This window comes from Pelophylax lessonae, assembly GCF_965119305.1.
Source record: "Pelophylax lessonae genome assembly, chromosome: 2".
In the NCBI taxonomy this organism is placed as follows: Eukaryota; Metazoa; Chordata; class Amphibia; order Anura; family Ranidae; genus Pelophylax; species Pelophylax lessonae.
The window spans coordinates 670,445,299-670,460,631 of NC_138769.1; the positions used below are offsets into that span (position 1 = coordinate 670,445,299).

Here is a 15,333-nt window from a genome sequence, read left to right on the forward strand (position 1 = left end):
GCCCTTGTTGGTTACATTGCATGCCTAAGCAGATTCTGGAATGTATGAAGTATTGTTTTTTGTTGTTGTTGTTACTAATAAATGGATTGTTATATTTTAGTTTACATAGTTTAAATAGTAGTTGAGGTTGAATAAAGACAATAGTCCATCCAGTTCAACCTGTATATGTGTGTGTGGCCGTAATCATCTCTCATACCCCTTAATGTTCCGATCCTTGAGATGTATGTCCAAGAATCTTTTGAAAGTAGCCATACTTCCCTCAGAAACTACCTCTTGTGGTAGAGAATTCCACAATCTTGTAGCCCTAACAGTAAAGAACCCCCTGCGGTTAAAACGCTTCTCCTCTAATCGCATTGTTTGCCCTCGCGTCCTCATGCAATCCTTGCGACTAAATAGCTTTTTTTCTATGCTGAGATCACTATTGAGGTATTTGTAAATTGCTATCATGTCCCCTCTCAGGCGTCTCTTCTCCAGGGAGAATAAATTAAGCGATTGTAGACGCTCTTCATAATTAAGGTCCTCCAATCCCCTAATTAGTTTAGTTGCCATTCTCTGGACTCTCTCCAGCTCCAACACTTCCCTCCTGAGGACTGGCGACCAGAACTGGACACTCCAGATGCGGTCGGACCAGAGTTTTATAAAGTGGAAGGATTATAGTTTTATCTCTGGAATACATCCCATTCTTTATGCATGCTAATATTCTGCCTGCTTTGGCAGCTGCAGATTGACATTGCATGCTATTGCCTAGTCTATCCTCTACCAAGACTCCCAGATCTTTCTCCATTTTTAATTCCCCCAAAGGTTACCCCCCTAAAGTGTATTGTGCTTTTATGTTTTGAGTCCCCAAGTGCAAAACCTTACACTTCTCCACATTAAACCTCATTTGCCATGTCGTTGCCCACTCTGTTATTTTGTTCAGGTCATTCTGTAAGATATCTGCCTCATGCTGTGCAGTTATTGCCCTGCCCAATTTTGTGTCATCTGCAAAAACTGATATAGAACTAATGATCCCGTCCTCAATGCTGTTTATGAATAAATTGAACAAGGTTGGTCCCAGGACTGAGCCTTGGGGGACCCCACTTACCAACCCAGGCCAGTCTGAATATGCGCTATTTATTACCACCCTTTGGACACGCCCTTTTAGCCAGTTCAGTATCTAAGAGCAAACCTTGTGGTCGATTCCTGCAGAACTTATTTTATAAATTAAGCGCTTGGGGGAACTGTATCAAACGCGAAATCCAGTTACACCATATCCACTGGTCTCCACCTATCTAGCTCACAGCTCACCTCCTCGTAGAATGTTAACAGATTGGTTTGACAAGAATGCCCATTTGTAAACCTGTGCTGATTACTGCCGATGATGTTGTTGTCTTTAGCAAACTCTACGATATAGTCCCTAAATCCAATATTAACCCAATATTTTTATTTATTTTTAATTAGGTGCTAAATATTGGGTTATTAATGGTTATGAAGTCACAAAGGATTCACCGAAAAGCATCTATGACTTGGGCTTTCCCAGAACTGTTAGGAGAATTGACGCTGCAGTCCATGATGAAAACACAAAAAAGACCTACTTCTTCGTAGATGACAAATTCTGGAGGTAAGACCAGTTTATATGACACTTTTATCTAAAATCATGAAAGGATTTTAATTGGCGTTACTTGGTTTGGATAAAATAAAATTATATAGTATTTAAAGTTAACATGTGCCCAGATCATGCACTAAAGTACTTACATATTCTAAACAAGGAGTAAAATCACTTAGTGAACTAATTCACTTCTGCATCTATAAGCATTGTGAAGAAAATGATTTTCATAGATAAGGACCTTTGAGAATGAATAACTTCACAAAAAAACATGCGAATGTTGGAAAATCATTTCTTCTAACCTGTCTGTTTTTCTTTCAGTTTTGATGAAGAAAAGCAGACAATGGATTCTGTAACTCCTAAGAAAATAATTGATGGCTTCGCTGGTGTTGGAAATAGGGTTCATGCTGCTTTCCAAAAGGATGGTAAGTAAATATAGTAGAACTGTGTATTTTATTTAGGGACCCCTTAGGAGTCAGACCAATAAAATAAACACATCTTTCAAAACATTCAGCAAGAATACAAGATGATAAAACAAGCATTAATTTAAAGTTTTAGAGGGATATTTACTCGTCAGTGTGTTAAAGTAGTTAAAAGTACAAAAGTACAAAGGAGGAAAACAAAAGATTTGTGCAATTGTGTGTAACTTATTTCCTGTAAAAAGGATGATGGATCTTTTGATTACGTGCACCATAAAACAAACCCATGCTTTTAGCCATGCAGGGAAAAGCAACAGGCTCCAAGTACACTATATTACCAAAAGTATTGGGATTCCTGCCTTAATATGCACATGAACTTTAATGGCATCCCAGTCTTAGTCCGTAGGGTTCAGATTTGAGTTGGCCCACCCTTTGCAGCTATAACAGCTTCAACTCTTCTGGGAAGGCTGTCCACAAGGTTTAGGAGTGTGTCTATGGGAATGTTTAACCATTCTTCCAGAAGTGCATTTGTGAGGTTAGGCACTGATGTGGACTAGAAGGTCTGACTCGCAGTCTCCTTTTGAATTCATTCCAAAGGTGTTCTATCGGGTTGAGGTCAGGACTCTGTGCAGGCCAGTCAAGTTCCTCCATCCCAGATTCGCTCATCCATGTCATCCATTGCCACCTACCCTCTACTTTTTTATAAAGTGTGTGTGTGTGTGTGGGGGGGGGGGGGGCGGGGGGCATGTTACCCATCCTCCAATATGAAATTACTTAATATTTTTTTTTAAACAAAGAAAATACAGATAAAACAAAATACATTTTTTTCTTTTCAGGACTGCTTTATTTCTTTGATGCTACCCGTCAGTATGAATTCAGCACCGCTAAAAAGAGAGTCACCCGTTTACTGAAGAGCAACAGCTGGCTGAAGTGTGGAAATGTGATTACCAACAGAGTGGTCAGCCCAAAGAAAGCTCTTATAAAATAATTTATGTCTACTGCCTTTGTCATATTTGCATGTATTTGTTTAACTTATAAATTATTATAATATTTTATAAATGATGTTTATAAAATACATTTTGTATGATATAAGTACAACTTTTTGTCCTTTACTATAAAGCATGGGGTAAATAATTGATTTACATCTTAACCCCCTATTAGGCCATCTGGCCCGTAAATGCACAACATGGAAGTCTCTTCCTCTAACACCAGTAGGTCCAGTAAACCTTCTAAAAATGTTTTTTCTACCGAAATTCCGTTATTTTTTCCAACAAACTCTGTCCCATTACCAAATCCTTTTTTGGCAAAACTGACAAATGATTTCTTTCCTTTTATGGGCAGGAAAGACTCCTAGATCAGTTAGAGGAGAAGCTTGGGAAATGGAAAAAAAAATAAACACACATACTCACTTATATAACTGCAGCATCGGTCCAATGCTGTAGCTGTCCCAAGCCGGTTCTAAGACTGAGAAGCGAGTGATCACATGACCACTGGTCGCTCAGTTCTTGGTCTCTACTGAGCAGTGGGCCCTCCACTCTGTCTATCCAGCGCTCACTGGAGTGTCAGACTGTAGATGGGCTAGAAGCGGCTGGCTTAGGCTTTCAGTGACATGCTCCGACCTTAAAGTATGGATCCCTGCAGAGCCTGGACCATTGCTGGACCATATTGGATAAATCTGGGTCACAGGAGTGCAGAAATAAGTGCACTTCTGTAACCCACAAGAGAAATATGGCCAGAAAAAGCTTTGGCCATACTTTTGTTTTAGGTTTGCCTTACAATCACCTATTACTAAAGATAGTGCTGGTTTTCCCTAATTTTCTAACCTATTATTTGGCTGAAGTCTTGGTTACAGTGCTTTGGTGCTCTTCGCCCATCTTGAGACAATACAGCAGTAACTTTTGAAGCGGCACTTTTGGGATCATACTAAGAAATGAGCTACCTGTCCTTTATAGGCCCTCGCTTTAACCCTGTCATTACCACTCCACTGAAAATGACTCTTACAGTCTGGAGACAGGCTAGAGCAAGATATGAAGCTGAAGATTCTTTTCTGCACACTCTTCTTTGGGAGAATCTCACTTTTCCCCACTTGTGTAATATTAGGGACCCTCAACTTTGAGCTAGCACTGGAATCAAGACTCTAAAATATCTCATGCCACAGGACTTCCTGTGAGATTATGAGACACGTAAAGCCTCCCTCCAACTACCTAATTCCATGTTTTTCAACGTTTTACAGCTGAGAGAGGCAGTAGGTCCATAATTTCCTGCTCAGATAACATTAAACTCTGACCCTATAGAAGGTTTGCTATTAACTGAATAACAAAATAAATCAACTCCCCTCCCTATACCTTTGGCTAACTACTGCTAATGTTCAGGTTGACATTCTCTCTACCAGAAGTGACAAGATGATAAGCCATCATTGACTGAGGAAGACTGGGATGAATGCCTAAAACACTTTTAAACTGATATGATTTAGGCCAATCCTCAAATGACAGCCACATGTCATAGCTACCCAGTAGGAGCCGCTTGGTAGATTGGGTTCTTGGTTCTTCTGTCTCGACTTTGAGAACAACCTCAGTCCCACTGACATACCAGGTTAAGCAAATAGATACTGCACTGCTACTAGGAGCACAAATAAAGATACCCTGCACACAACTAAAGTTCAGTATCAAAAAGCAAACATCAGACTGGTTAATGGTAAACGAACACAATATATTGTCATGTTTTTCAGTAAATAGCAGTATGCACATAAATGAGTAACTAAATAATTAGTTTGATCACTGTTCACTAGACAATATGTTCACTAGGCTATAGCAGCATAAAATGGAGTTCTAGGCAGCTGAATTAGAGTAAACCTGGTAATTAGTGATGAGCCGAACAACCCCCTGTTTGGTTCGCCCCAGAACATCTCGAACAGGGGAAATGTTCTAGCGAACACAAACATGAAAAATCACAAGTCCTCATTTTAAGGCTTAAATGTAAAGAGTGACTATCAATCACCCACTGGCCAAGGATTCAAACCCACAGCCTCTCACTTGCTAGCCAGTTATTCTAACAGCTACGCCACCGAGGCAGCTGCGTGACCTAAGGCTCTCTCTGCCTAACAATTCTCTATCTGAGATTGACAGCTCTTTTATAGGGCTCTGACATCACCAGCGCCCCATAATCCACTGCTCAGTTACAGTGAATAAATTACTGACGTCAATTCTGAAGGGGCGTGTCAATTGATAGGTTTTAACTAAAATCCATAATTAATATTAATCACCCGCTGGCCTGGGGATTCAAACTCATAGCCTTTTGTTGGCAAGCCCTTTATTTTAACAGCTAAGCCACCGAGCCAGCTGATTAACTTTGGACTCTCTCTGGCTAACTAACTTCTATATGAGTTTGACAGCTCTTTTATAGGGCTCTGACGTCGCTCCATAATCCATTGCTTAGGTGTAGTGAATAAATTACTGACGTCAGTAATTTATATACTGCATCTGAGCAGTGCATTGTGGGATGGCTTGTGATGTCAGGTCACTATATAAGAGCTGTCAAAATCAAAACAGCTCATTCTGCGGGAAGCGTCCGGAGAAGCAGGAGCTTCTTCTTTTTTTTTTTTCTATTTTTCGGGCAGACAGGCGATCATCGGGGGGCAGTATTTTTTTTGTACCATGTACCCGATATCCATTCACATAGGGGGGGCGGGATCCGGGGGTCAGCTTGTTAAAGGGGGGTTACAGATTCTAAAAAGCCTCCCCCCTGCAGACCCCCACAACCACCACCCAGGGCTGTGGGGAAGAGACCCCTGTCCCAAATAACATGGAGCAAGGTGCTTTGGGGTGGGGGGGCAGAGGGCATGTGGCCTGGTATGGTTCAGAAGGGGGGCGCTCGCTCACCCCCACCTCCATCCTGGCCAGCCACGCTGTGTGCTCGGATAAGGGTCTGGTATGGATTTTAGGGGGGACCCCACGCCATTTTTTTCAGCAATACTGACATAAACTGATATAAAGTGAAGTGCCTATATATATATATATATACATATACATATATATACATATAAACTTGTGGTATACACTGCACTATCTGATCTCAACAAACTAAAAATCTCTCTCCCTGGTAGCAATGTATTATTATTGTTATAAAATTCCACTTATAAATCACCCACTGGCCAAGGGATCTCAATCTCACAACGATCGCAATTGCAAGCCTGGTATTCTACCAGCTATGCCACCATCAAGTACAGCTTGGTTGACTACACTTTCCCTGCCTAACTAAAAAAACAAACTAACTAACTCATATCCCAGTCTTTATGGTAAAGTCTACATTCAGTAAATAATATACAAAAAAGCACCCCCAGGGAAGGGGGGAAAAATCAGCGCTATAATATTGAGTCCTTAAAGATAATAGTCACCAAGGAAGATGGTATGCTGTTGATATCTCCAAGGAGATTGGACTAATAGCAGTAACACACACACAATTAATCAGAGCAAACAACCAAATATACACTTAATGACCACTATTAGCCTGGTGTAAGCCTGAGGTGGACATTTAGGAACCTGAGCAGTCCTAAAACCATAACGCACTTAGACTCACAAAAATATAAAAAAAAATAATGCTGCAATTCAGCATACAGTTTAGTTGGAAAAAGCCATGTCTCATGAGAATGAATTGCAATGTAATAATATCTCATTCCCCTTCTTGGTAAATGGATTTATTAAAGCAAAACCTGATGGGCTGGAGAATACAGTTTATTGATAATAATTGTCCCAGCATGATGAACAACAACAACAACAAGTCAATGAAATGATGGATCACTTCGTGTCAATTGCTGGCCTGGGAGATAGGCATGTTGCTAAAGTGCCAAACTAGTGTGGGAACCACAGGGGGTCAGGAAACCACCACAATGGAAGGAGAGCTACCGCCAAGACAGCGGGCTACTATCAGTTAAAAAGTGGAAGAAGAGGTACTGCCGAAACAGCAGGTTACTGTGAGCTTCGGAGTGGGAGCCCCCCCCAGGCCAGATGCCTTCACCTGTCTTCCATGTTGTCTAAACCAGACTGGGGAAACCGTGAGTGGTGTCTAGAGTAACTGGATGTAATCCGGCATGAGGCTAGTGAAGGCAGGAAATGAAGACGTCACCCAGAGTGTACACCTCGCCCAACCCCGACAGGGTCTGCCCTGAGATCCGTGGAGCCTCCTGTGGACCAAAGCACTAGCTGCATGTACAGCACCGGCTGTAACCATGGCAACGACGCCTCAAAGGGAAACAACCCTTTCTCAAGTTAACTCATGGGCTGCCAAAGGGTGTGCTAATATAGAGCTAAAACGCATGGTATTGGATGTAGGGAAAGGACTGCATGGATTGAATAGGCTCATCCAGGTCTATTCACTACCACCTCACACTCATACGTGCTACCATATGTAAAATAAAATAGTATTAGTAATGGTCAATACAAACGGTTCCATAATAATAACCATAGTAACAACAGATCAATAAATCAATTAATAACAAATTAATCTGTGTAGGAAACAGCTAATGATGTTAAAAAATGATTACTAAAATTAAGAAATTAGGGATTTTGATATATATATATATATATATATATATATATATATATATACAGTATATACAGTATATGTAGCACGACCCCCTTGAGGGCTGCATGTTAGTGGAAGTTCCTCTGCACTCACCTGACCCTGAGAAGTATCCAGCCCGCTAGGCACTATAGGTTCAGACATTTCAGAAATGATCTCCAAAAATACACTGACACAATAAGATACAGGTCTGACAGTTTACTGAGATAAAAGGTAAATCAAACAACGTAATAAGAACAAATAGGATTCTGTAATAACAGAGTTTGCAGTGTCACTCCATTAAACCCCACTTATTACAAGGGAGCTCAAAAGACCGACACTGCAGGAATAATTTCTTAATCAACAAAGTGTTATATTCAATGAGTAAAAGTGACTGAAAATCTATTAGCTTTAACTGTCCGGACTATTACTGAATGTATTAACCATGAACACTGCTTAACCTCTTCTAAAATCAGAACTAGCAAAACCTCATGTTTACCTAATAAGAATCTAGCATTATGTCAATGAGTCCCCTTTAAGAATTGTAAGTATGGAAAGGAAAATAAAGTTCCTGCTCTAGCAAGGCCTTGCAGAATCTTCGCCGGCAGTTTATCACTCTTCAGTGTGATATTTGTAATCCCAATGTAGTGGTGTGTATGAAATCCTATCTGCAGTCAGTGTATGGTGGATGGAGGTTTATACTTGCGATTACAGATGTCACCAGGCACCCTTTCCCATAGCAGTGTCCACATCTGTCTATCTTGTCCCCAGGCGGGATGTCTCCTCACGATACAGCATCACTGGGAATGTTCAGCTCTCGCTGTTCCGGTCAGTCAGTTCAGCTTCACCCGCTCTGTGCTCAGCTCAACTGGATCTATCACCTCCCTGCGACTTCCAGCACCCGCACCGCTGAGGATGGGCTCGCTCTCTCTCTCTAGGCCGCACACTCAGGCCTCCATCACTAACTGTGTCCTCTGACACCTCTCAGACCGACCCGTCCTCTATGAGTCCCGGAAGCAAGAGAGCGCACGCTCAGCCCCGCAGAGAGGTATATCCACTCTCCCATGATCCTTCATTCTCCCGTGGCTCTCTGGGAGTATAGTCCCTCTTGCCATTCATGTAACAATCCACCTTCCACACCAAACTACATCTCCCACAATCCAATTCGTCCATTTCTGGAGAAAGCCGATCTTGTAAAACTCTTAAAGGAGCACTCTAGTTGCATTATAACGATAACTCGATTGTATATACTCATGACATATATACATATATGGTAGTCCCAGCTTGGCTACATATATAATTAAAAAAAAATCATATATCAATAATTAGTAGCCTAACAAGGGATGCTATCCAAACTGAGTGTGCACTAATGTGCATGCACAATATTTATAATACATTGATTCGAAAAATGTATAAAAATTTTACATTATATATTATATTATGTATTGATCAATGTAAATATCAACTATATAAATTTTGCATAAAATCTCTTAAATTAATTTACAGTATCATGTGTAGCTCCATGTCTTCATTGAGACCCCCTGGAGATAATCTATTAAGCTTATATATCCAGTAGGTCTCTTGACTGCATACCTTCAGAAACCTCTAATTTTCAGGTAAATTAAATGGAATAAACAGAAAAAACCTTGAGGTCAGATATTGTTATGCCTCTGGGCAAAATGTTGTGGGACACTACAGTCAGGAGAACCAGCCACAATCAATCTGTGGTGGTCCCTAATTATTATGTGGAGGGTCCTGTTGGTACATTTAATATATAGCAAGTTGCAAGGACACCCTAAGCCATATATACCACATTATCGGTAAAACTTGTAATACATTTTTTAATGGTGTAGGACACCCCTGCTGAGTCCTGAAAAGATGACTGTCCGTGTGTAATGAACTGACATGTCAAGTAAAGGGGCTTTCCACATTGGAATATACCCACCCGATTGTCAGAGGACAGCCTTGGGGCAAATTTATCTAGCCCCTTGGTCAATTTGCCAAGTGCCAGATAATTCCTAAGGTTACAAGCTTTCCCAAAGATGACCTAAAGGGCTTTAGGTAACACAGGGGCTAACTTTGGGTCATGTTCTAAAATATACCAATATTTTTTTTAACACCTGTTTGATACTGTTATGGCTATGTTTGTTTTTGGTGATTAAAAAAAAGCAAAAAAAGGAAGTCCCATGAGGATTTTGGAGTTCTTAGCCAACCAACGAGTAGAAAAGTAATAGAAAAAGTAGTAGACTATAATAAAAAATCAATAATTTGTTAACAAATATAGACATAGGTAAAAGCCAATACATGTATCACTCAAGAAAAAATGCATGGTAAAAGCCAATTATATAAATGACACAATACCAAATATAACAGGTTCTGCTCATGGTCTAAAGCATGTGGTCAGTCTCACAAAGTAGGAGAACTGGCTAGTCTTGCAACATGTAGACATCCCGACATGTTTCAAAATCTAAACTGATTTCTTCCTCAGGGGAAATTCAGAGCACAAACATATTTTGTCTATGAGATACAATATACAGTAAAACCTTGGTTTGAGAGTAACTTGGTTTAAGAGCGCTTTGCAAGACAAGCAAAATTTTTAAATACATTTTGACTTGATATACAAGCGATGTCTTGATATACAAGTAGCCTCAAGTCACAGCTGAGTATAAAAGAGAAGAGAGGCGCCTCTAAATGTAGCAATATGGTTACATTTAATGAAGGTACAACATTTAGCAACTCACAGGGTTGATGATTGGAACAGGCACATCTAAGGATGCAGGCATCCAGGCTAAAGATGTCCACATAGACCAACCTCTGCACCGCCATCTACGTCATCCCTTCCATGCTGCCCCTCGCTTTCAGATCGCTTTACTGCAGGGTGGTCTTCCCGGTCAGGATTACAGACTGGCAGCCGGCGGTACAGAAGATAGTCTATGTGGACAGCTTTACCCCGGATGCCTGCATACTTAGATGTGCCTGTTTTATTCATCAACCATGTGAGTTGCTAAATGTTGTACCTTCATTAAATGGAACCATATTGCTACACTTAGAGGCTCCTCTCTTCTCTTTGATACTCTGTAGCTCCTGCTGGATTTTGCTTCTAATCCCCTTCTGGAAGCGGCTATTTGTGGATGGACATTTTATGGTTATATAACCTATTGCAATGCTATAATCTTTTTATATGGACTATAAACTGAAGGACTTATGAATAAATGGTTGTGGAACGAATCATCTGAGTTTCCATTATTTCTTATGGTGAAATTCGCTTTGATATAAGAGTGCTTTGGATTACAAGCATGTTTCCAGAACGAATTATGCTCGCAATCCAAGGTTTTACTGTACATCAATTATTATTAAATTCAACAAGAAAGAACTTCAAACTGAATATTCAAGAAAACATGAATCTATACATACGGAACACGGAGGCCACATGTCATACTCACGGCATTTTTGACTTTGTCAATATATAGATGTAGAGCAAAAGTTGATCCGGACAGCAGTACCTAACCTCTCAAAAAGGAGAGGAAAGTCTAAAAAGCATGGAGGAGGAAGCAGTGATGATTCCAGCACCCGTGGGTTTAAAATGGTTTTTAGTGATATTTTCCCAACCATCATGGGTCAGTTCAAGGTCTGATAACAGTAATGACTCTGAATGCACCACATGAGTAAATTTTAGACTGAAAGGATTGCTATTACAATGTCTGACAAAGGCTGCAAGTTGTTCCAAATTCCTGTCCCATATAGCGATAGCGATAATATCATCTATATATCTACAATACAAGATGAGATATTTGTGAAAGGGCTTATTATTCCAAATGTGCATGTCCCCCCAATACTCCATTGTCAGGTTCCCATAACATGGGGCATAAATGGCCCCCATGGCAGTCCCTTGTGCTTGTAAATAAAATTCCTCCAATAAGGAAAAATAGTTATGCTCGAGACTGAATTTCGTACACTCTATAATAAAACTATATTTTTTTGCATTAATATTATCTTCCTTAGTTAATAAATATTGCAATGCTTGTAGGCCCATTTCATCAGGGAGGGACGTATATAACGAACTCACATCCAATGATGCCCTGATATAACTGGCCTTCCATGTGTTTTATGTAGAATGTCATTAAGGTGACCCGAGTGTCGAATGTATAAGAGTAAACCACACACTATCAGCTGGAGGAAATAGTCTATATATTAGATCAACTAGTTAGACTGTTTGTGCTGGCAATAATGGGTCTTACTGGTGGGTCCACAAAACTCTTGTGGACTTTGTGGAGATGATTAAAACAAGGGGTGGAACATACTTCAGGTAGTAAGAATTCCTTTTCTTTCTTGGTGATAATCTGATCATTTCATGCTGTCTTCACTACTAATTTATATTCTTCCCAAAAAACAGGTAAAGGATCTATGGCTAGTCGTTTGTAAGTGGACAAGAGGCAGTATGCCACCTTGAGGTAATTATCCACTTAAGGACCACCCACCGCAGTATAACAGGCAGCCTCTCCTGCTCAAACCGACATAGGTATACATCGGTCGCGTGCCTACAGCTAGGGGGCAAGCACGCGCCACTGGCGGTGCGCTCCCGCCCCAATTCAGCAGCGGGGACACGGATGTGAGGGGCAGGCGGCTCCGATTGCCGCCTGACACCCACGATCGTTCCACGCTGAAAGAGAAGGACAGTCAGCTATTGTAAACACAGCAGACCGTTCTACTCTCTTTAATGATCACAGAGTGCCTGTGATCCTTCTATGTAGGATTACAGGTCTCTGTGATCATTTCACAAGCCCCCCCCCACAGTTAGAATCACATTTAACCCCTTGATCACCCACAGTATTAACCCCTTCCCTGCCAGTGTAATTATTACAGAAACAGTGCATATTTTTAGCACTGATTACTGTAGTAGTGTCACTGGTCCCCCCAAAAGTGTCAAAAATGTCAGTTAGGAGTCTGATCTGTCCGCAGCAATGTCGCAGTCCTGCTAAAAATCACCTGATCTCTTTTGAATTTATTGAGTTTGGTGAAAATGAGCCCCTTTTTGGATTTTTTTTTAGATCGTTTGTACAAACTTGTGACCATTTGTTTAAAAAGGTATGAGGAGTGATACTTGTCGACTGACTCAAGCCTAGTGTGCATACTATTACGCATATGTTGTAACTTCCTCTCTCTTTGTTTTAAGATGACTTGCATAATTTTTTTAGTGCAAAATTTTGCAAGTGAGTGCTATTCTTTCTGAAGCTCAGGATCTAAGAAATTGCATTGTTTCTTGATCTATAGACCTCTGGGGGTTATATGAGAAGTACAAACCCGATTCCAAAAAAGTTGGGACACTGTACAAATTGTGACTAAAAACAGAATGCAATGATTTAAAAGTTTCAAATTTCAATATTTTATTCAGAATACAAAGATGACATATCAAATGTTTAAACTGAGAAAATGTTTCATTTTAAGGGAAAAATAATTTGATTTTAAATTTAATGGCATCAACACATCTCAAAAAAGTTGGGACAAGGCCACGTTTACTACTGTGTGGCATCCCCTCTTCTTTTTAGAACAGTCTGCAAATGTCTGGGGACTGAGGAGACAAGTTGCTCAAGTTTAGGAATAAGGATGTTGTCCCATTCTTGTCTAATACAGGCTTCTAGTTGCTCAACTGTCTTAGGTCTTCTTTGTTGCATCTTCCTCTTTATGATGCACCAAATTTTTTCTTTGGGTGAAAGATTTGGACTGCAGGCTGGCCATTTCAGTACAGGGATCCTTCTTCTACGCAGCCATGATGTTGAAATTGATGAAGTATGTGGTCTGGCATTGTCATGTTGGAAAATGCAAGGTCTTCCCTGAAAGAGACGATGTCTGGATGGGAGCATATGTTGTTCTAGAACATGGGTATACCTTTCAGCATTGATGGTGCCTTTCCAGATGTGTAAGCTGCCCATGCCACACGCATTCATGCAACCCCATACCATCAGAGATGCAAAATTCTGAACTGAGCGCTGATAACAACTTGGGTTGTCCTTGTCCTCCTTAGTCCGGATGACATGGCGTCCCAGTTTTCCAAAAAGAACTTCACATTTTTATTTGTCTGACCACAGAACAGTTTTCCACTTTGCCACAGTCCATCTTAAATGAGCCTTGGCCCAGAGAAAATGCCGGCGTTTCTGGATCATGTTTAGATATGGCTTCTTTTTTGGCCTATAGAGTTTTAGCCGGCAATGGCGAATGGCACGGTGGATTGTGTTCACCGACAATGTTTTATGGAAGTATACCTGAGCCCATGTTGTGATTTCCATTACAGTAGCATTCCTGTATGTGATGCAGTGCCATCTAAGGGCCCGAAGATCACGGGCATCCAGTAACTTTTTCCGAGATTGACCGTTACGAACAGAGATTGTTCCAGATTCTCTGAATCTTTGGATGATATTATGCACTGTAGATGATGATAACTTCAAACTCTTTGCAATTTTCTCTGAGAAGCTCCTTTCTGATATTGCTCCATTATTTTTCGCCGCAGCATTGGGGGAATTGGTGATCCTCTTCCCATCTTGACTTCTGAGAGACACTGCCACTCTGAGAGGCTCTTTTTATACCCATTTATGTTGCCAATTGACCTAATAAATTGCAAATTGGTCCATCAGCTGTTCCTTACCTTATATGTACATTTAACTTTTCCGGCCTCTTATTGCTACCTGTCCCAACTTTTTTGGAATGTGTAGCTCTCATGAAATCCAAAATAAGCCACTATTTGGAATTAAGTTTCAAAATGTATCACTTTCAACATTTGATATGTTCTCTATATTATATTGTGAATAAAATATAATTTTTTGAGATTTGTAAATTAGTCCATTCATTTTTTTACTCACAATTTGTACAGTGTCCCAACTTTTTTGGAATTGGGTGTGTAATATATTTCATTAAAAAAGATTTATCCCACCACTGAACACATTCAGATTTCCTGGCATCCTCAAGTTTTAAAAAGACCTTATGCATATCTGCCTTATACTATCTTGAATGTGGTGGTTTTAAATTTGGATTACTATTTATTACACATCTAGCATTGTGAAGAGTGTTACGAGTGTTTTTTTTTCTGAGTATGACCCCTCTTGTTCTGATTCTCCCTTGTCAGGGAATGCCAGAGCTGTAAAAATGTATTCAGTCTAAGGGCCGGTTCACACTCTTGCGAGTGCGGCGATCACATGTAATATCGGAGCGCACTGCTCCTTCATTACATGCGATCGTGTGTGCGGTGCGAATTCAGCCATACACTTTGTATGGCTGAAATTCACACTACACCTGCACTAAAGACGCACAGGACCCTTTTTTCCAGCCGCATCAGGATCGGATCGCACAGTGGTACACACTTGTGCGATCCGATCCTGTGCGAACTGTCAGATCGCACTGCGATATGCGATCAAACTGGGGGTGTCGTTGACATTTAATTGACACCCCCTGCGTATCACATATGGCAGTGTGAACTGCCAGATGTGCGTTTGCGATGCGGGAACAGGCTGCGAATTCGCAGCCTTCCCCCATCGCACAAGTGTGAACCGGGACTAAATCATTAACTAAATTCATATTGATAAACAAAAAGTAAATTTAATAATATAAAAACCTAGAACAAAAACAAAAACAACAAATGGACAAAATAATTAGCAAAAATTATAAATGAATGCATCCAGGATTGACATAAGGCCGGGGAAGCTCCCATTCCAAAGCTGACAGCAACCCGCTGTCTCAGCGGTACCTTTCCTTCCGCTTCTGAGCTGACAGTAGTCCGCTGTC

General features: G+C 40.6%; 1 protein-coding gene across 1 annotated transcript in view; it reads left to right on the forward strand.

Annotated features, from left to right (window-relative positions):
- Window positions 1-15,333, forward strand: part of LOC309545982 (matrix metalloproteinase-18-like) — a 320,845-nt gene that overhangs the window by 4,402 nt on the left and 301,110 nt on the right. Inside the window, exons 8-10 of the mRNA XM_082245447.1 lie at window positions 1,441-1,600; window positions 1,907-2,010; window positions 2,841-2,991. Of these exons, the coding sequence (XP_082101573.1) occupies window positions 1,441-1,600; window positions 1,907-2,010; window positions 2,841-2,991 (415 nt within the window). The remainder of the gene's footprint in view (window positions 1-1,440; window positions 1,601-1,906; window positions 2,011-2,840; window positions 2,992-15,333) is intronic.